The sequence below is a fragment of the Anguilla rostrata genome, chromosome 14 (assembly GCF_018555375.3).
Source record: "Anguilla rostrata isolate EN2019 chromosome 14, ASM1855537v3, whole genome shotgun sequence".
Lineage (NCBI taxonomy): Eukaryota > Metazoa > Chordata > Actinopteri > Anguilliformes > Anguillidae > Anguilla > Anguilla rostrata.
In genome coordinates this window covers 23818382-23840881 of record NC_057946.1, presented here as the reverse complement: position 1 = coordinate 23840881, position 22500 = coordinate 23818382, and the positions used below count along the sequence as shown (strand labels likewise).

Sequence of the window (22500 nt, the reverse complement as noted above, 5' to 3'; positions counted from 1 at the left end):
CTGTCCTAGTTACAGACAGACTCTCACACACACACACATACACACACACTATCACTCTCTCTCTCTCACACACACACACATTCTCTCTCACAGAAACACACACACACACTCTCTCTCACTTTCACACACACACACTCACACATAAACCTGACGACCCCCCGAAGATTCGTGGGAAACGACCTTGGGAGACGATAACAGTCCACCTCGCCCGGTTCATAACACGACAAGCGCACCGAACGCACGGAAGCGACAGCACTTACACACAGCAGACCGGCGGAACAGCGCGACTCTGAGTGACAGCGGCGGGGGGGAAGCAATAACATTCTAAAAGCAGGCAAAGTTGTGACGGGGGAGCAGGAACAGGGGGGGAGGTGGGGGGGGGAGTTGGGGGGGGAGCAGGTGGCTGCCGTCACCGGGGCCCAAAGGTCACCCCGTCCGGCTGGCTCACCTGAGACCTGAGCTGCACGCCGCATCCAAACAACAGCTGCACCGGGAAGGCAAATACCACTCGTGACATCACAGCTCGCCCCTTCCCCATTGGTGGGGATGGCGCTGGGCCTCATTTGCCGTGATGGCAGGTCCCTTCGGCAGCGTGACTAAGCTATAAACACGACGCCGGGGACGGCGGCGGCGTACGAACGCGTCTGAAGCGTACGCTCAGCATCTTTCAGCACTTTCTGGATACTAACCGTTGTGTTCTTTTAATAAAAATATGTAATATGTGTAACAGAACAAAGCGTGTGAACACCAACCCGAGCCAACAGTGGAATGCCACGTTTGAGCGCGACTCGATGTTGCTGTCAACGTTAGCGCATAGCGGTGCTGTCAACGTTAGCGCATAACCGTTGTTTTCAATTTCAAAACAAAACAGCTGTTTTGCGACTCTCGTTGAGAAAGGAAAAATGATGTTGATGAAAATTACAGCGATGGTGGTGATGATGGTAATGACGGTAATGACGATGATGACGGCGTGCGTTTTCGCGGCCCAGACCGAGCGAGGCGGGGGCTCGGCCGGCGATCCGAACGGCGAGCGGAGAGGAGCGAGGGGGGGGGGAAACGCCATCAATCAGGCCCCGGGGGGGGGAGGGGGGTTCCCGGAGCTGAAACACAGACCCCAGTGTGAGCAGCGCAGACAGACCGCACGGACCCCGCAGCCTCCCTCTCCCTCCCTCCGCCTCTCTGCGGGAGACGGGCCCTCATTACCGGATGAGATCACTCCCGTTTCTCCGCCATCCTTTTCGGCGTCCCAGCCGCCCCCCCCCCTCTCCCCCCCCCCCTCGTCCCCCGGACCGTCGTTCATTATGTTTTCTGGCGTACGGAATTCGCTAATCGCGGCGGGGGGAAAAAAACGGCTTTTTCTGGGCTTTCAGGACGGTTGCCAGACCGGGGCGGAGGGGAAGACCCCGCGCCCGCGCCCGCGTCCCTAATTAACCGTTTGACGCGCGCCGGCTGCCGCGCAGTGAAGGGGGAGACAGCGGCCGGGCTCTTCCGCTAACTTTTAATTAGGAAGAAAAGGAGCCGTCCGGAGCCGAGGGTGTAAACACAGATAAAAGGCCTTTGAGCGGGGGGGCGATTGAGGGAAACGGGTGGGACGGCGGGACGGCGGGACGGCGGGACGGCGGGTGGAGGCTCGGGGAGGAAGCTCGGCTAACGGGCGCTCCCGGTGTGTGATTCCGACGGGGAGCGGGAGGGAGGGAGGGATCCCGGCCCCGGCGCGGAGCGTCTGAGCTAACGAGCTCCCCTCTGCGACCTCCCTCACCTCCGCTGAACCCTGCTCCAGGAAGTGCGGGGAGGGGCGGGGGGCGGGGGCCTGGGGGGGCCAGGGGGTTGAGGCATATGTGAACCAGCGAGCCACACCAAAAAAATAAAACAACCAGACTGCAAACGTACCATGACAACCACACACGTCAACACTGACAACAGTCCAAACACGCCGTACACATGCACACGACACACACAACCACAACATGCATGAAACTTGCACCATGACGCTAACGAAACACACAAAATACCACGATGGCCACCACTCACTGCAGAACACATCACGTCACATACGCCTGCACACACACACACATATACACACACACACACACACTCACACACACATACACATGTACACACACACACATCACACACACACACATCCACAACCTACAAAACACACACACACACACACACACATGCACACACATACACATTTACACACACGCACACATGCAAACACACACACACACACCACACATTCACACATGCAAACACACACGTACACATGCACACACACACACACACACACACACACACACACACACACACACGTATCACTGACCACACCACCACACGCTCAATCACACACGAAATCGCACATTACACACTAGCCTACGCAGGTACAGACACAAACATCTACATTCAGCAGACACACAATGAAATGATATTGACATTCATGCAGTATTACGCTTTTTACCGAAGCTATGAAACAAACGATTAATAGACAATCTACACCTGTGAGCTGGACAGCCTACACACATAACATAACACAACCCCTGATAGCCACTCACTGCTCACTTCAACACACACACTCACATACGCCCACACACACACACGACATCATGACACACACACAGTACCACACACACACACACACACACTCACACATATACACACACACACACACACATATACACACACACACACATGTACACACACACACATATACACACACACACACACACCTACACACACACATGTACACACACACACACACACACACATATACACACACACACCTACACACACGTACACATGTACGCACACACACACACATATACACACACACCTACACACACGTACACATGTACACACACACACACACACACACACACCTACACACACACACATGTACACACACACACCTACACACACACACACACACACACACACATACATATACACATACACATACACACACATGCATATATACACATTCATGTATGTGTACATATATATGTACACACACTTTAGAAAAATAATGAAGGAAGCCAGCGGTTATGTTTCCACTCTGCGCAGTTTCCGTCGTTCGGGCCTGAAACAAGGGCCCCATGTGCGCTCGGCGCTGGCTCCCTGGACTCCATTACGGAGCAGGCGGGCCGGGCCGCGTTCATCAGGAAAAAATTAGGCCCGCGCTCGACGCCGCGCTCCCATTGGCCTGTCGGTTCGAGGGCACCCCAGACATTCCAGCGGATAATCTTTTCCATTCCTCGTCTCGGAGAGAGCGAACGCTCAGCACAGGCCTCGCATTGTACGGCTCATTCAAAGCCTTCTTTTAACTGCCTCCCTCTCTCTCTCCCTCTCTCTCTCCCTCCCTCTCTCTCTCCCTCTCTCTCCCTCTCTCTCTCTCTCTCTCACACACACAACTTTTCCAAAAAACTCTTTTTTTTCTTTTTCTTTCGAGGCTAAAAAAGAAAACGGGTCGACAAAAAAAAAAATAAAAAAAACAACACTTGGAAAAATAACAAACGGTTCCCTGTGAGACGATTTTCGAGATCCTGGACGCTGCATTTCTCACGGTTCTCTCTGGTCCGGGTTAGTTTCGGACAACAAAAGAAAACATTAAAACGATGTTAAAAAAAAAAACCCAGGAAAACCAGACTGTCACCACATCAGGGGGAGATGTGGCGTTCACGGGAATTTGGCGTTGGAGCTGACCGGGCCCGTAGCTCACCAGATATCCCAGCGTCCTCCGCTCCTCGACGACAAGCCCCGCGCTGTGGCTGCCGCTCGCTACCAGGAAAAGCAGCAGCTGGAAGCCGCCGCGGGGGTGGCTGGGCTTCACGGACACACAGACCGTAATTACAGACCGGGCTGCCCTCTATAGCGCTCGCCATGAAACACAGGAACTCCAGCTATTCCGTCTGCTCCCGGATCCCGATAAGCAAACCGCAACTTTCTACGGCTCCCGTCTTTCTTCGGACGCCCGCGATGTCATTTTACGCGTCGTTATCAATATTGCGCGGGCGGCGTGTCGTAAACAGTAAGAGTCATCGTTTGTTCTCATTTGTGTTCGCTCCTTCACTGGTGGGAACCCACTCATGCCCATGAACCAATCAGAGATGCCAATGGACCGTGGCTTTGAATGCAAAGGTCTCTGTTGGCCAATGAGCTGCCACGTCAGAACTGACTGAATGCACGGCCATTTTTCCCCTCAGGAAAACCTGGCCCAAGACAATAGTTCCCGCTCTCTTCCAAAAATAACCGTGCAAAAAGAAAAACGTATTTCTTTTTTTATAATTAGTTCATTAAGGCTTCATTAATTATAGCGGCTTCATATAATTTACAAAATAAAAACAATTCAAATTATTCAGCTGTTCTGTGTTTGGCTCCGCCTTTAAATGAGTTTTACTGGCAGCAGACCAAGATTCTACCGAGAGCCCGCCGTCTGATTGGCTGTCGCCGGTTAGCTATGTCCGCACCTTAACCCAGGAGCCATCAGCTACACATCAGCCCTCCGGTGATAGAAGCGATATGTTGTTTTTTTTTACAATCACGCAGCTGTCATTTCGGCATGTGCATCCAATAACGCACTAAATAATTTCAGCGCTTTTTTGGAAGGAGCTGAAAGCCGGTCGAAACGAACTCGGGGGAAGCGGTTAGCGTTAGCGAGGTCGCGCAGGGGTCGACCGACGTCCGCGAGACGCTTTGTTACGGCGCGTCCGACCAAGTCAAACATTTTCCTGGGTTTCTTATTTACTCGCGCCGCAGGACCGCACTTGAAAGGGAACGCTGTGAAACATTGAACCGGGGGGCCAGTGATTCAGCACGCAGCGATGCAGACAGGGCCCGTTACTGCGTCCGAAACGAATCACATGACCTCAGGAGCGCACCTCGCACACACACACACACGCAGTACTGAGAGATTTAATATCGGAGTAGCCCTTACGCGAGACAAGTCAAATTAAAATAGTAATATCGAAACCATCCTGGCTGCCCTGAGTCTCCAGTGACCACAAAACATTGTGATTCATAGGCATTAAAATGTCCAGAGTTCCTTTTTACTCAAACAGAGTGCGATAGGAACCACATGGACTCTGTGAGAGTTGATTTAACAGTGAACAAACTGCGTATAGTTTGACACTGGGACAAGAGTGCAGACAGTGGAAGAACAGACGGGGGGAAGAGAGGAAGAGAGGCGGAGAAAGAGAGCTTTATTTTAGAGGCTCATATTTACATGACTGTTCTAGGTCAACAAAACCAACTGTTGATATGTTTTTTTTTGCCCAGCGTGTTGTGTACGCGCTTTCCTAAGTCAGCCGCTGTGACAGCGCAGTCGGTTCACTGTCACACTAATAAACCTCCGTGTGAATAAGAACATGAGAGAGAGCGAGAGAGAGAAATTGAGAGGGAGAGGAGAGGAGAGACAGAGACAGCGCGCGCAGGAGAGAGAGAGACAAAATAATATAAAACAGACTTGTGTCTGGATTCGAACGGAACGGCGGTTAATGTATGTAGCGAAACGGAAAGAGCGACTCACTTTAAAAAACGCAGCTCTGAGTGCAGACTCCAAACTCCACACACCAGACAGGAAATGCAGCCCCTTATTTATTATGCAAGATCAACAACCCTGCATGCAGGCTCCCTGAGTATGAGTACACCCCGCTACTCCTGGAGTACCAGCCATCCCGCTACTCCTGGAGTACCAGCCATCCCGCTACTCCTGGAGTACCAGCCATCCCGCTACTCCTGGAGTACCAGCCATCCCGCTACTCCTGGAGTATGAGCCATCCCGCTACTCCTGGAGTACCAGCCATCCCGCTACTCCTGGAGTAAGTGCCATCCCACTACTCCTGGAGTATGCCATCCCGCTACTCCTGGAGTACAAGCCATCCCGCTACTCCTGGAGTACAGCCATCCCGCTACTCCTGGAGTACCAGCCATCCCGCTACTCCTGGAGTACAGCCATCCCCTACTCCTGGAGTAAATGCCACTCCCTTCATCCTCGATACCGGGCCATTCCTTTCGGAGTACGCCATCACTCTTACCATACTGCGGAGCTCGGGCACACCTTTTCTGGGGACCAGCCATCCGTTCTGGAGTACCAGCCATCCCGCTACTCCTGGAGTACCAGCCATCCCGCTACTCCTGGAGTACCAGCCATCCCGCTACTCCTGGAGTACCAGCCATCCCGCTACTCCTGGAGTACCAGCCATCCCGCTACTCCTGGAGTACAAGCCATCCCGCTACTCCTGGAGTACAGGCCATCCCGCTACTCCTGGAGTACCAGCCATCCCGCTACTCCTGGAGTACCGGCCATCCCGCTACTCCTGGAGTACCAGCCATCCCGCTACTCCTGGAGTACCAGCCATCCCGCTACTCCTGGAGTACAGGCCATCCCGCTACTCCTGGAGTACAGGCCATCCCGCTACTCCTGGAGTACCGGCCATCCCGCTACTCCTGGAGTACCGGCCATCCCGCTACTCCTGGAGTACCAGCCATCCCGCTACTCCTGGAGTACGAGCCATCCCGCTACTCCAGGAGTACCAGCCATCCCGCTACTCCTGGAGTACCAGCCATCCCGCTACTCCTGGAGTACCAGCCATCCCGCTACTCCTGGAGTACCAGCCATCCCGCTACTCCTGGAGTATGAGCCATCCCACTACTCCTGGAGTAAGTGCCACCCTGCTCCTTCAGGAAACGTCCTTCAGATACGCAGCACAATTCTTTACGTTGTATCGGTGCCTCGATCAAAACAAATCTGTTGTTACCAGAATACATAAGCAAGGAATGGCCGTCGGGACACAGACATTTTTTGGTGGGGGAAGCAGGCGTTTGAGTTCGTTTCGGCTTGACCGTGATGTGTCAGGACCCCTCCCTTCACAATGCGTTAAGCACGTCAGACTGAGCAAACGAACAGAGGCTTCATCACAATCACGGGAGCTGGGAAAGCACACTGATACCTTCTGAATCCAGGGCTAAAAAAAACCCCCTAAATTTTCGCTGGAGAGAGTGACTGAGGAGCGAGGAGGGACAGACGGACGGACGCGAGAGACAGACGGCGGGACAGAAAAAGAAAAACAAACAGCCAGATGGAGCGTGTGGAAAAGACCGGAAAAAAAAAGGCAGGAAGAGACAGACATGCAACAAGAGAAACAGAAACAGACAGAGCGAGGGAGAGAGGGAGAGAGTGAGAGGGAGGGAGAGGGGGAGAGAGCGAGAGAGCGGGAGAGAAAGAGAGGGAAGAGGGGAATTACACTCGTTCGTTTGAGACTGCGCTGAAGCACGTTCGCGGATGAAAGCGTCCGCGTGCGAGGGGCTCACTCTTCCTCCTGGGCTGAGGGGCTGATTCCGTACGCAGAGCAGGCGCCGCGAATCTACTACTGCAGCTCCTCTCACATGGCACACACTCCCTGATAAAGCTGCTCCAAAACACGGTATTAAAACACCCTGGAAAAGGCAGCGGATCAGCAGCAGGGCTGGGGGGGGGAATGGGGCATTCACACCCCAGAGAAGGTGTCTGGGATTAGCCAGATTAGTAAAGCGGCTAATCGTGGTCTTTAAGCGGTCTGAATGGGGTTGATGGCGCATAAAGGAACAGGGCCTGGGTGAGATTCTGAAACGCTATGCGGGGACACGCCTCGCCCCCCGCCGTCGCGCGGCTGATATGAGTCGTGCCGCGCTGATTGCGTATTTCTCCAGACGATGGGTCGCGTTCGTTAGCTCCGCGCGGGAAAAAAACGTCCGCCCGTTGAAGGACGTGACGATCGCCTGGGTGACCGTATCGCGGGCGCATGGAGATAATGAGTCCGCGCTCATTACTGCCAGCGTGCACTGATAACGTGCTGTTCTTAACTGTCTCATAACTGTGTGCTCATAGCTGTGCACTTTAAACTTGCTGTTCTTAACTGTGCAAATTATCTGAGTGCTCATAAGCTGTGCACTTGATAACTGTGCTGTTCTTAACTGTGCACACATTATCTGAGTGCTCATAAACTGTGCACTTGTTAACTGTGCTGTTCTTAACTGTGCACACATTATCTGAGTGCTCATTAACTGTGCCCTTGTTAACTGTGCTGTCCTTAACTGTGCACACATTCTCTGAGTGCTCATTAACTGTGCACTTGTTAACTGTGCTGTTCTTAACTGTGCACACATCTGAGTGCTCATTAACTGTGCCCTTGTTAACTGTGCTGTCCTTAACTGTGCACACATTCTCTGAGTGCTCATTAACTGTGCACTTGTTAACTGTGCTGTTCTTAACTGTGCACACATTATCTGAGTGGTCGTTGACTGTGCACTTCTTAACTGTGCTGTCCTTAACTGTGCACACATTATCTGAGTACTCGTTGAGTGTGCCCTGCTTAACTGTGCACACATTATCTGATGGGTCATTGACTGAGTGCACTGTTTACTCTCTTTGGGATCTGTCTAAACTCACAGAATAGAACATAATCTACACTCCTCCACTGAGCACACAGACCATTAGATCCAGACACCCATGCAGGATTGAGACCAGTGGATCCGCGCAGAGACTGCCGTGAACCCACGATGCCTGCAAACGGACTCCGCTGACGCTGTAATTGTTTATTTGACATTTCTTCACCAAAACCCAGAGTAGCCCGAGACGGCCCGCGGGTGCACGCGCTTCTCCAGAGACAGACTCGGACTCTCCCGTCTGTTATTCTTTCCAAACCGCACGGAGTAAAAAGAGTACATTTCTGCACAGCCGCCTTAATACCGCCGAACCGCAAAGAATTCAAACTGCGAGCGACGGGGCCAAAAAAACCTGACAGAGGGGAAAATAATAGTCTCTGTCGTCAAGGGTTACATGTACAACAACGTCTCGAGTCATAAAAACAGGTCGTAGCGAAAAATTAGCCGCGGGGCAAGATTTCACTCCAGATTAGAGGGTACACGTAGGTGTGGGGGAAGGACAAGTACCGTCTTGCATCCCAGAAGTACGATCTGTACGAGCGGAGCTGAACTGGGCCAAACCCCGACAGCGAGGCACACGCACGCGCTCTCTCTCTGCCCTTCTATATTCGGGTACGTTTAACCAAAGATGGCTGAGTCAAACGAAAGGCTTCATTTCACCCCTTTACTTGTCCTACTGTCGCAAACAGAGTCTCGTGGCATATACGGAGTCGCGCTCTGAAACTCCAACTCCCAGAATCCTCAGAATCAACAGTCCCAGGTGAGAGTTTTCCATCTAAAACAGTAGAGTCTGAAATCATGTTGCTAGTACTTGTGTGTAAAAACACACCCGTTTGGGGGCGGGTTTGACTGGATCGGATCCGGATCCTGGTGTGGTGGAGGTGGGGGGTGGGGGGTGACGGAGGTGGGTACCTGTGGACAGCCGACGCTGGTGAAGGGGGCACATGCCGGTGAAACAGGAGCAGGCATCCCCAGGTCTTCCTCGCTGGGGGGGCGGGGACGCTAGAGAGCACTGGGGCTTCAGGAATCCTGTGCGGGGGAGAGATATGGAGAGGAGATGTTAGCATTAGGTGTTAGGAGCCATTAACATTAGCGAATCGAGAGCTGCACAGAACAGCACACCCCCCCACCCCAAACCCCCACCCCACGGTGCAGACCGGCCAACCTCTCACATTTGTGGCCGTGCCTGCCCCCCCTGACCGCCCCCCTCCCATCAGCTCAGTGTCCACGCTGTTCCCTGAGTCCTCGCTGCCTGGGGCGAGGGGCTCAGAGGTGGGGTGGGGGGTCGTTCCTCTGTACGGGCGAAATGCCAAATGAAGCCGGCAGGCCTGGGGGCAGCGGTCGCGCTGTCTCTCCAGGGGCCGGGGGGGTCAGTGTCAACAAGGAAGCCATTATCTGCTACAGCGGGACAAATGGATGCTGTCACCCCCCCCCCCCCACGTTAAACGAGCAAGATATAAATCAGAGAGTTGTGCTCCTCCTGCAAGGCAGCGAGCTCCACGCTGAATCTCCACAGCGCCCTCACTCTGCAAGTCTGCGCATGGCAACCCCTGAGGCTCCTCCCCCTCCCCTTTGAAGCCCCTCCTACTACCACTACCACAACAGGCAGGACAAGTGAACGGAACACAGCGCCATTATGACGTCATAAGAGACCAACCACAGCTGTGACAGGGGCGTGGTGGGGTGCATAATATGTACCAGAAAAGTAGAACTTCAGCCTCCCTCTCCAATCAGATCAGACGACCCAAGATCCCAAGGTGGTGGGGGGGCGCTGGTGATCCACGGGACGACCGTGCTCACCAGGGGACCTGCTCATTTCTATTTCTGTCCACCTTGCTCGCAGAGACCTTTACATGGGGAGCCCCCGTCATTCGTAAGGCCAGTGACAACCTCCGCTCAATAAAGTGCCATTACTTGGAGCATGACAAACACGCCGTGCCAGACGAGCTCAGAGGATGACATTTAAAACAGGCGCGGGGATATTGAATTAGTTCCCCATGATAAGCTGGCTGGGCTGCTGTGCGGGGGGGGGGGGGGGGTGTGCTCTGCCAGAGACAGTCCTCAGCGCTTTGATTTAAATTATAAAAAGAACAAACATCGGCATCGGCGAGGGGTTAGCTAACACTCCCCAACACAGGAGAAGAAGCCGCCATCTTCGTCTCAGGGCAGAACGAAGACGAAGACGCTCGCGCGGGGCGGAAAGCTGAACACGCGGCCCGTACCGAGAGCAGTGCGTGTGAAACTCGCATCACAGCATCGGGCTGATCGTTCTGGAAGTCTCCGTGCTCCCGGTTATAAAAGCGTAGCGGTTCAGGAGCGCCAGCCTGGCGTCAGGCCAGGCCCCATTAACATTTTTCCTCGTTCTTAACTCCCGAAAAGTTCAGCGGCCACCAAAAAATGAACTCCCAAAACTGCATTTGTGAGGAAAAATGTTGACGGGTTCCAAGCCCGCTGTGGACGGCAGCATTTCTGCGGAGAGCGACATTTAACAAGCGTTGCACGTTCCACCGATAAGTTTGGGAAAAACATTCTCAGTGCCAAAGGAGGACAGGCCGCCATTTTGGAAGACCAGCAGCCCTCTGCGTATGAGAAACTGTCAGTTGTGTCTACCTACGTCCATGAGGCTCCCCTGAGCAGCGGAAGGGGCCCGCTAACTGTGTGTGACACCTGCTCTTTCAGACTGGGGGCTGGACGCATTGGGTCTGATTGTATGGAGACCGGTTCGCCCCCCATGACAGCCCATTTTAATAACAGCCTACACGTGCCAGAACGTGAAATGCTTTCAAACTACCTATCACCAGCCAGCGACTAAGACCGAAAAGGAGCTTATTCGACATGCGACAGCGGCAAACAAGCAAAAATGCATTAAGTGTGTTGACCCCCCCGCCCTCTCCTCGCCCCCTCCCATAAAGCCAGCATCATCAGATTCTCTGCCTCTCACTCCCCAGATCTGTCAAACCTCTGCCCTTATATTTCCCAGGAGTGGCCATCTCCTCAGCCCGAGCACTGCGGATTCCCCATGCGGAACGGGCTGGAAGGGAGAGCAACGACTTCACTGCGGCCGCAGCGCTCGGAGTGATGTCACTGAGCATCACCGTGACGACGCGCGAGCCGCTCCTCGGGGTCACGTTCCGCTCCCTGCCGAAAATCGGATGGCGAGCCCCGAGAGGAGAGGAGGAAACCCCACGCGCCATCGCTCCCTCCGCAGAGAGGACCCTGGCGGAGGCCGAGGACCCGGCCTTTCCCTAAATCTGAAGCCAGCCGAAGCTCTTGAACTTCAAGCTAATTGAAAACCAGTTAAAAAGTGCATAGAGGAACGCACATTTAAACTCCAGTTCCCATGCTGCACTTTGGCTGGGTTTTCAGACATACCCACAGCTGTAAGATAACCTGAAGCAAAGGATTATGGGTAGCAAAGAATATGGTGTTTCCCTGGTAGTGAAGGAATGCTACTGCAAACACTGATATTTCAGTGCAAGATACAGGTGTTTAAAGGATGCTGCCATTTCAGCGTGTGATAGAGGTGTTTGATGGGCACTGTGTCATTTCAGTGTGTACACAGAACGTCACGGTGTTGAATTCTAAATTTAATTTTCATTCTTAACTATAACGCTATCACAAAACTGTGTGGGCTTCCTCTGCGTACTCCGGTTTCCTCTCAGTCCAAAGACATGCAGGCTAACTGGAAACCCTAAATTGCTTATAGGTATGAGCGTGTGACTGAATGGTGTGTGTGTGCCCTGCGATGGATTGACCACCAGTGCAGGGTGTGTTCCTCGTTTAAAGTGTTCAGTAACACCAGCCTGTGGTCCTGTCTCCGCCCACCTCACAGTTTTAAAAGATGCAAACCGGGGTGGAGAGCGAGGGCACAGAGGGGAGGGGAGGGTAGGAGGGAGGGGAGGAGGGGGGGAAGACGGAACCAGGCGAAAATGGAAGGATAGATGGCCGGTATGTGGTGCTAAGCGCAGCACACAGTCTGAGTGTGGGAGGAAAGGGGTGAGTAAGTAAATAAAGGGAAGGGGCTCGAGGCGCTGGATGAAAAATGGAGGGAGAAGGGAGAGCAGTCCTGGCCTCCTAACCGACACCCGAGGAAACGTTGAGTCACGCGCGTGATTGACAGATCCGAGCTAGGCCGAACGCGGTTACTGTACTGTCTCCGGCTCGCACCCTCCATCCGGGGCCCCGCCCCCTTTTCTACAGACCGGAGACGCGGCGAGGGGGGGGGGGGGGGGGGGGGGGGACAAAACGGGTCGGTCCAGACGTTTCAGTCGGGCGTTAAGATCAAGTAGATTTTCTCCGCCGTTCAAAAAAAACAAAAACAAAAAACAAATTGAACTACCGGCGAGGATCCTGTAATACTGGTAATAAAAACAAAGAGCGGGAAAAAAAAAATTTCACTTTCATGTTAAGCTCCCGCAGAACAAAGGAGACTTTTTTCTTTTTTTTCTTGCGGAAAGAAAGAAAGAAAGAAAGAAAGAAAGAAAGAGAGAGAGAGAGAGAGAAAGAGAGAGAGAGAGGCCAGGTACTTTCTGCTTTTGGGACTCGGTGCAGAACGCGCGGTGTTGGCGGGAGCCTGTGTGCGCAGCGCTTCCTGTCGGAACGCGAATCGAACGCGCGTCTCCGTCTGTCTCTCGCGTTACTAAAGAGCTTCTCCTCTGGCAGTCGTCTTTATTACTCTGGCTCAGCGCAAACCCTCGATTACCGACGTTTGATCTCTCCTCTTTGTTTCTCTTCTAAATTGTATCATAATGGCTTTTTTTTCTCTTTTTCTCATAATGGCGCATCAAGGTTTTTTTTTCGAGGGGGACCGAATTTCACGCCCCCCCCTACCCCCCCCTCCCCACCCCTCCCCAGACCGGCAGCCAATCAGCGAAGCTACAGCAGGTCTGGATGTGTGTGCGTGCGATACAAGCGTTCTGGGGGTTTTTCTCGTTAAAGGTCTTTGTGCTAATGAAACGGCGTCTTCGGGGGGGGGGGGGGGGGGGGGGGGAGTTCAGAGTCTCGTAACGTCTCTGCATTTGAAAGCCAGACTTTACGAGACCCATGACGGATTGGGGGGGGGCCTGGTATGGTAAGGAATCCCACCCCCACCCATTTTATTTTTTTGTTGTGTGGGGCTGTCCCGTTCTGCTCTTGCCCTTGTATCCCGTAACCGTGGTGATCAAGCCCAAGGTCGAAGTTCAGCGAAGGAGCCCCATACGTCTCGGGTGTCATAAATGTCTCCGCGGCCGCGGGGCCCCCGGGGGCCGGGGGCCTTGACGACGCAAACAGCGCGGCGCTGTCCGCGTCAACCGTCACGGCGACGGCGGTCAGCTTCAGCCGTCGCTCCGCCAAGTTGCGCGGGCCTGAACATCGGTGGAGAGGTGAGGGAGGTCCTCCATTACAGAGGCCTTTCTGAGCAAGCGCTCGGGCGTCCACGCGTCTGTACTGACATCTTTACTGACATGTTTACTGACATGTTTACTGACTGGCTCCTACAGAGCTCTGTCACAGGCTGGTCTTCCCAAGGTGCTCCACAGACAGGTTTAGGTGCTCTTTTCTTCCCGCTGCAAACAGATATTTAACGAGTGTCTCGGATTGGAAATACCGAACGCAGGGTAGGATTTGGGGAGTAGCTTTTAGGTTTTTAGCTATGTTTAAGGTATTTCCCGTGTTTATTTATTTACTGTGCCCATTCTTCTGCTGTGTTGAACTATCTGTATCTGTAACTGTTTTGTTAATGCTATATGTTTTGCTTTATTTTTTTATAATGCTGCCGGGTGATTTAACTTTCTCCTCATGGGGATTAATAAAATCTATCTATCAATCTATCAATCTATCAATCTATCTATCTATCTATCTATCTACTTGTATTTTTCTTCTGTTTTCAGTGCTTTTCTTCTGTTTTCAGTGCTCAGCTGGTAGAGTGCTCGGTGTTCCAGAAGCCTCCGCCCCTGGGGATTTCTGCACATCCCAAATGTCGCAAGTCTGAGGTCCTCCGGCCAGGGAACAATGTCCCACAATTCTCGGGGGAGCCGACAGGGAAGGAGCCGAAGGTCCTGCGTCCTCCTCGGAGAACAGTTCCCCTGCCAAACAGCGTCCCGTTCGCACGCCCTCCCCTCCTGTTTGCGGAACGGCCAGTTCGTCTTCGCAGTGCCAAGCGAGCCGCGCGTGTTTATTTTTCCATTTCGCTTACGCAACCGACACGTAGCCCAACGCCGCCTCGTTAGCAACGGTCACGGCCGCCGGCAGCATTTTTTTTTTCGCCCGCTCCCCCCCCCCCCCCGAAGATCCGTCAGAGAGCCGTCCTCCGTGACGGCACGAGAGTAGATCTCCAAAATCCTGGGAGGTAAAAAAAAAAAAAAGAAAAAAAAAAGACCAGAATCCACCTCCACCGACCCCCCCACAACGCACTTAAACAAAAAAAACATCATGCCTTGTTCTGTCTGTCAAACAGAAACTCTCCCTCTCTGGAAGGGGGGGGGGGGGGGGGAAGCATTTCTGAAGCAGCGATTTATGCCTCGTTGTCCACGGCGACTGCTTTCACCCCGAACAGCCCCTGTGTCACAGTGCTGCCCTGATACCCCACCGCGTTCCCTAGTTTCACTTTAGCGGGGCTAAAACTCTCACCAAGAGCAGAGGAAGCCCTGCAGGAATGAACTGCAGCACTCTGGGGGGAGAAATACAATGCAGAGGCTTTTTTGTTGTTGTTTGTATTTATGTGGTGGTTTTTCTCAGGAAATGACCACGTTCATCGACTGACTCAACTTTTACCGTTCTGAAAAATGGCCACATACACAGACACACACACACACACACAAACAGATACACATGCACTCACACACACATGCACACGCACACACCTACACACACACACACACATGCACGCACTGTCTGTCTCAACCTGGAGCACGCTCTGTCTGTCTCAACCTGGAGCACGCTCAGTCTGCCTCAACCTGGAGCACGCTCAGTCTGCCTCAACCTGGAGCACGCTCAGTCTGTCTCAGGTACACCCTGCAGTTCTCCTGAAGATATCAGCTCGTTTCACTGCTAATGTGCAGGGACACTGAGGCTGAGAGAAGGTTTAGTTTCACAAACCCAACGACGTTCATTCAAATTTTTTTTCCAACGTAAAAAAACATATGACTTGAGTTAGACAGTGGATGCCTTTTCAAATTTTATGTGGACCTTCAAGACAGAAAACCGTTACTAATGTGAAACACAAGTTGGCAGTTTCTGTACTTTTAATGCGAATAAACTTTGCCCGAACCCGTACCATGACCTTAAAACAAACCACAACTGGACCATTAACCTAGATCTGAACCCAAAACCCAAACCCAAAACTTGTGGCAGTTAAACTTTCAACTGCACAATACTTACTAATCAATGTACACAAAGTATTTATAGACAAAGTATTTAGCACTTTAAAAAAAAGAAATACACAAGACTGTTTTCTCTCAAGGTTTAAGATTCTCTGTTCTTCTGTTTCGAATTTGCCTGTTAAGACACAGACAGAAAACGAGTCTTCTGAAGTAAAACCGCACACACAAACACAGAAGAACAGAGAGGGCTTTCTCTCAAGGTTAAAGATTCTCTGTACTGTTTCAAATTTGTCTCGTTAAGACACTGAGCGAATATGAACCTCACAAAGTAAAACCACACGCACAAAGACAGAAGTAGGGAAGATTTGGCCGACGGCCACCGCCTTGTCTCTCTACCTGGCAGGACTCCTCACTGGGGCTGTATGTTTTGCCTGCGCTGACAATTCACCCTGAGAACAACTTACCACAGAGCCGGCCTGCGCTGGTGGCCAGCCAATCGGGGCCTCCAGAGACAGGTCACATGACACGTGCTCGCAAAGCCAGGCCAACAGCAGACCCTCACGAGGTGTGTGTGAGTGTGTGTGTGCGTGTGTGTGTGTGTGTGCGTGTGCATGTGTGTATAGGTGCGTGTGTGCATGTGTATGTGTGAGTGTGTGTGTATGTGTGTGAGTGTGTGTGTGTGTGTGCGGGCATGTGTGTATGTATGCTGTAGTTGAGTGTAGACACGCACACGCTCTACTCTGACGCACGTCACACTGCCGTCCAAAAGCCCAGCCTTCCACAGACGTGAGCCTGAGAAAGCCCTTTTATGTGCCGCTTCAACAGACAAGCCGCGGGCGCCTGATCTACCAGCAGGGGTCGCTAGAGAGCAACAGACCCCAGCCATCTGAGCCCTCCGCACCCCTGCGTGAGGCTACCGTCAATCACGCGTCGCCCCGCAGGCTACCGGCCGCGGTCGTCATGGACACGGCCGATCCCAGACCACGGCGCCCAGCTGCGCGCTAACACAACGCCTTAGCCGGATGCGCCGCCCAGCAGCGCACCGGGCGCCAGCCGGCCGTTAGCACGCCAGCCTCAGGGCATCCGAGCGGGCGTTCTGGGCCAAGGCGAGCACCGCGGTCAGCCCCACCCCATCTCCAAACAAACAGGAACTCCGGCTGTCGGACTGCGTCTCGCTGCGAACGCAGGTGAGTTTCCGCAGTCGGCCTGACTCACCTGAGTGCTCATTTTAACCTGAGCCCCCCCCACCCCCACCCCCCGTGTACTCCTGCTCCATTCTGAAGGAAAGTGGGCATTATTGATTATAAAACCAGCCACATAGCAGCCTAGCAAGCGACTGGTAGGGACTGTTTTACTCTAACAAGAAAGTACTATTTATCAAATTAGGAACTTCATCGGGTTCTTACGTATTTTTTAATGCTACCTGCCCAGGGACAACAGATTAAATTTAGCCCCATGACTCGTTTTAGGACAGGTAAACTGTCCCTGCACACCTGAAAATTTAAATAGTTCATATTTTTTATTCTAACTTGTTAGCACCTGTATTGCGCTGCTAACTCACAAAATATGTTCCGCAGATTTCTAAGACTAAGGAAAATTACCTCCCGAATGAATAGGAAAAAGACTTTTATCACAGCGGGGAAGACGAGGCCCATTAGCACCAAAAGCCCCGGAGGTTAGCGTGAGTCTAAATTCACCAACGTAATTATTGTCATTTTCCTGGTGTTTTTTTTAATCCCCGACTGAGCACTATTTCCATTAAAACCTCCTCTGTCGCTGCACATTCGTGGAAGAAAAGAACCAGACAAGAAGTCAGACGCGTGAAAAGGGCAAAGCTAAAGTTATGCAAACTGCAAATTCACTTTTGTCTCCCAAAAGCAGGACACAAATGTGCTTTTGCCTTATGAGTAATTTCTGAAGGAGGCATGCAGATTTCCAAATAGCAAAACTGAAAGCGATAATTACTCAAATATCAATGTTATGCACCTCTCTTTTTGTTCTGCATTTTATTTTTGGACATACAGAATATGGGACTGATTCACCGATTGCAACATTTGAATTCCTTCCAGTTTTTTTTTAATCAGTGTTTTTTTAACAATTTATGTCGAAATGTTTTACAGTGATTTCGAAAAGAGCGTTAAAAGGCACTGCAAGCAAAGTTCAGCATCAGCAATAATGAAGTCAGCGAGGAAGAGGAGGAGCTGAAGACGAGGGGAACGAAGAGACGAAGGCTACTAGAGGGCGGCTTGGGGAGGCGCGCACATCGGCCTCTCTCTCCGTGTACCGCGCGGGCCGAGAGAGCAGGCCGCACACCGCCAAACACACCTTTACCTGCCTCACATCTGCAGCGCAATCAGGCTCACTGCAGCTACAAAGAGACAGGGGGAGAGGGGAGGGGCGGGGGGGGGCGGGTTCAGGGGGCTAAAATTAGGCGTCCCTACCCCACAGCTTCTTAAAATAATTGTGAAATTCCAGCGCCCCCCCCCCCCAGGAGCAGACGGGCGGCCGGGTTTGGAAGCGGCCCGTGTGAGAGACAGACACTCGGCTACACGTGAGCCTGGGGAACTCCTGACCCCCGGGGTACACCGCACGGTCAGAGTCCACTCCTCCAGTCAGCAATCCAGCCTCTCTCCCTCTCTCTCTATATCTCTGTCTCTCTGTCTCTCTCTCTCTCTCCTCTCTCTCTCTCTCTCTCCCTCTCTCTCTCCTCTCTCTCTCTCTCTCTCCCTCCCTCCCTCTCTCTCTCCTCTCTCTCTCCCTCCCTCCCTCCCTCCCTCTCTCTCTCTCTCCTCTCTCTCTCCTCTCTCTCTCCCTCCCTCCCTCCCTCCCTCTCTCTCTCTCTCTCTTTCTCAGGGAACAGGCAGGAAAGAGGCCCACCCTGGTGCTTCAAGCCTCGTCAAACTCAGATCCTCCACGGCCAATAAAAAGAAACATTCGGACAAAAAGGCCCCCCCATCAAATTCAGCCAACCCCCCCCTCTCCCCCCACCCCTGCACTCACCAATTCACTCACTCCCTCCCTCGTTTATGTCCTTCATCCACTCACTCACTCACTCCCTCATTTATGTCCTTCATCCACTCACTCACTCAGTCGCTCATCCACTCCTCGGAGCTCCACACTCTGGTCTGCTGGGCTGTAAAAGTGTGAGAAGAGGCTCTCCCGCCCGTCTCAGGGCACTCTCTCCCCCGGTAACAGATCTGGCGTGTTTGCGCTCAGCCCTGCGGGGTCCCGCCGTCTCACATTCCGTCGGACCGCTCCGCACGGTTGCGGCTCCGCGCGAAAAACGCACTTCTCGCGTCCGTGCGAAACTTCGGCGTTTGGCGTTCCCCTCGTACCCCCCTCGGGTCCGTCAGAAGTTAGAGCGAAAAATACGAAACGGCTTCGGAGACACACCAGCACGGCTCCTCGTAATTCTTAAAAGGCTGCGTTTCGAGTTCCGGTGCGCTCGCTCGCTTGCTCGCTCCTCCTTAAATCACCTGCACAAATCAAAGCTCTCGCTCGTGGTTTTGGCAGAGCGCGGCTGGCTGCACCGCGCAGCCCGGCGCGGGCGTGCCAACTCCGAGCTGGAACCCGAGCGTAACCAAACGCAGCCTCGACGAGCGGATGCAAAACGTGAATGAAACCACACAATGAACCGCCTCCCTCCAGGGAAGCAACCCAACCTCTCTTACACACAGGCACGTCACGGGACTACTGACAGCAATACCATTATAAACATGGCAATAATGAAAACAAAAACAAAATAGTACCAGGTTATATCAACTATCACACTGTAGTGTGGCTTAAATGATTCAGAAACAGTTTTTACCCATAAGGCAACATGACTGCTGTGCACTTACACCCCCTCACCCCCCTGTGCCCCTTCCAAGTCCCCCCCCCCCCCCAACTGAAATATCAGTGGACTTGTACTTTGCACTTTATTCTTACTTTTTGTGTGTGGGTGTGTTTATATTGGAAGTTTTCACACAAGTAAGCATGTAATTGCCTCAGTACACTGTATTGTGTATATATGAAAAATAAATCGAGTTGAATTGAATTAAATAATTGTAATGAATAACAAGGTATTACTGCACACAACCGCACTTCACACTGTTATTATATAAATGAATTCTACATGTATTACTTCAGGATCTAGCGCATTATTATAGGACATAATGACTTTAACTTCCATTTGATATCAAACATGTTGCCATTTTGCATGTTGATGGAAGAGTTCATTATTTGTTAATGTACTCATAACCGAATTAATCAGTACGCAATCTCACACCCAACAATTCACGAAAACCGAAATGGTGCCGAAACCGGAGGGCACCATTTTGGCTCAAAGCTTCGGAGCTGCTCCAGTACATTCCTACTCACAATTCAGGAGCGCGAAAGCGAAGGAATACACCCAGCTAGCAACGGACGAAAACAAAACTTCAAGAATAAAATCTCGAAAAGGTCAACTGTAGAATTCGCCAAAAAGAAAAAGACTGATGCTCTTTAAATGTTGCCTGGACACGCCCACTTCCTGTCGAGCCGACGTCGCGGGTCGAGCGCGCGGGCGACCGACTGAACCGCGAGGCCTTTAATCACAGAGCTTAAATGCTAACGATACACCGCAGAAAAGGGCGCATAACGGGTTTCATTCACAACTTTCAGGGCCTTCGAAAACATTTCAGAGGAAACAGTTACTTTTAAAATGAGAGAAAGTCACAATTCATCGATCTCCGTTGTGATTGGCCCGCTGCCCTGACGGCTTAGCTTCTAAAACACACAGTAATATTTCAAGCCCTGAAGATAAATTTGCCATGATCGTCACCATAACTCTGTATATGCACATTTATGACAACAACAGCCATGATTTATTTTCATCTTTCATTTTAATTTGTACAGAATTGAGTTTCTTCTGGTTTCCAGAGCTTGGTCAGGAGCAGGTAATGTCCCCAGACACTGTTTCTGCTCAGCTACGTACTCTAGACTCAATGGATAGGTGCTGTGCTGAATTATTGGATCTCTAAATTAACTGCACAGTTCACTCCATTCACTGAGCCCGCTGCGCCCGGCGATCCACGGCTGATACAGATCCGTGAAACTGCCTGCCACCGGTCCAACAAGAGAAGGCAGAGAAACAGCAACAAGCTGGCAGACAGAAAGACAGAAAGAAAGAAGAGAGAGCTGCAGAGGGAGAGAGGGGCAGAGCCGCCTGTGAGCGATAAAGAAACCGAAAGCAGAACGTCGCGGCGGGCGTGAGCGGAGGACGAGCGGTTGGGCTCACAACGCGGCCGTTTATTTGATCCGCCGTTTCGCCCGAGAGCGACGCATCGCCGGGGGAGCGCCCCCCCCCCTCCCCCCCCCCCCCCCCCCCCCGCGCCACCACCGCCCCCCATTTCCTCAGAGAGAGAGAGAGACTCCGCGCGGTGTCACGTGACTAGAAAGCACTGCGTGTTCCAGCCCGACGCAGGGCAAATTAATTTACTGTGCCTTACGCAACAGCGCGCGACAGACCCGCTCCGTCGGTGATGATCCTTCTTGCTAACGAGCCGTCGAAACGCCTCCCTTCGCCGGGGCCGTTCCCTTTCCTGCGAGCAGACGGGACTCAAACTGGAACAATTAGCGTCGGTTTGCACAGCGTTCGAAGGGGGCACTCGAGGGATTTGGGTTTAAATGCAGTTCATTATCCCGTTAGCTCAGATAGCTAGCCCCTGTGATTTCACTCGATAGCGCGCTGAATTCTCCTACTTTTTTTTTCACCTGCGGTACGAACACGCGCGCTTGGTTAAGTTGTGGTTGACACGCGTGCGAAGCCCCCCCCCCCTTTCACACTGCTGAACCGCGGGAAACGGCGAGAGTGTCAGCGTCACGGGCGTGTTCCTCTCCTGTGCGCCGACGTCCGACTGCTGGTCGACACACTTTGACCGTACGTGGTAAAGCTCACGGCGGCTGTATGTGGTAAAGCTAACGGTGGCCGTACATGGTAAAGGTCACGGGGGCCACGCGTGGTGAAGCTGGTTTTCTCTGCAGTGTCTGACTGCTGAGCCTGTCTGAACTTTCCACTTCCAGGTCGGCTAAATAATCCAAAAAAAATTAGCACGTAGCGCTTCTCCTCAAAGGACACGTTTGAAAAAAATAACGGGTAATGACTGCTGCAGCACCCTTAAAAGTGATTTGCCCCTCGAGAGCCAGCTAGAGGTTTCTAAACGCTCGGGTATTTGATGTAAATTAAGTAGGCCTCAGACCTGGGTCAAATGTATATCAGTTTTGGATTCAGATACTTTTCTGTGCTCTGTTGATCTTGCCTGGTGTAATTGAGCCTGCCGATATGGCCAGAAGGCGGGGTTTGCACTTTTTCAGGGTATTTCATTCGTTCCAATACACCAGACAAGATCAGTAAAGCACAGAAAAGTGAATCCCGGGTCTGGTAGGCCTACGTAGTCCCCTTTTTACCGGACCTGTTCCCGAAACGCCGTAGCGACCGGACAGCTGTGCTCGCCCCTTCGATGACAGCGGCAGGGAGGACCCACGATAACTTTAAGTAACCCCAAAATCTGTCCGGCCCCGTTCAAAACTCTTCGCGAAAGCGTGAGAGAATGTGGTTACAGAGATTTCTCACCACCACACCCGCTGCCGTTGGTTCCTCTCAATTTTTAGCGCTTCGCATCTCAGTAATGAAACCAACAGTTTCTTTCGTGTAATATTTAAACCGGGGGGGAGCGAAAGTCTGTTCATTTCAGAAGGAGAAAATCCCTGTTATAAGTCACCACCCTTAACTGATAGTTTGTAGATTTATTTATTTATT

At 52.2% G+C, this 22500-nt stretch overlaps 1 protein-coding gene across 2 annotated transcripts in view; it reads right to left on the bottom strand.

The window, feature by feature from the left end:
* The window catches only part of LOC135239209 (retinoic acid receptor RXR-alpha-A), a 119637-nt gene that overhangs the window by 67713 nt on the left and 29424 nt on the right, over positions 1–22500 (bottom strand). For both annotated transcript variants that reach the window (XM_064307729.1, XM_064307730.1), the window contains exon 2: positions 9334–9450. In XM_064307729.1, coding sequence (XP_064163799.1) covers positions 9334–9450 — 117 coding nt within the window. The remainder of the gene's footprint in view (positions 1–9333; positions 9451–22500) is intronic.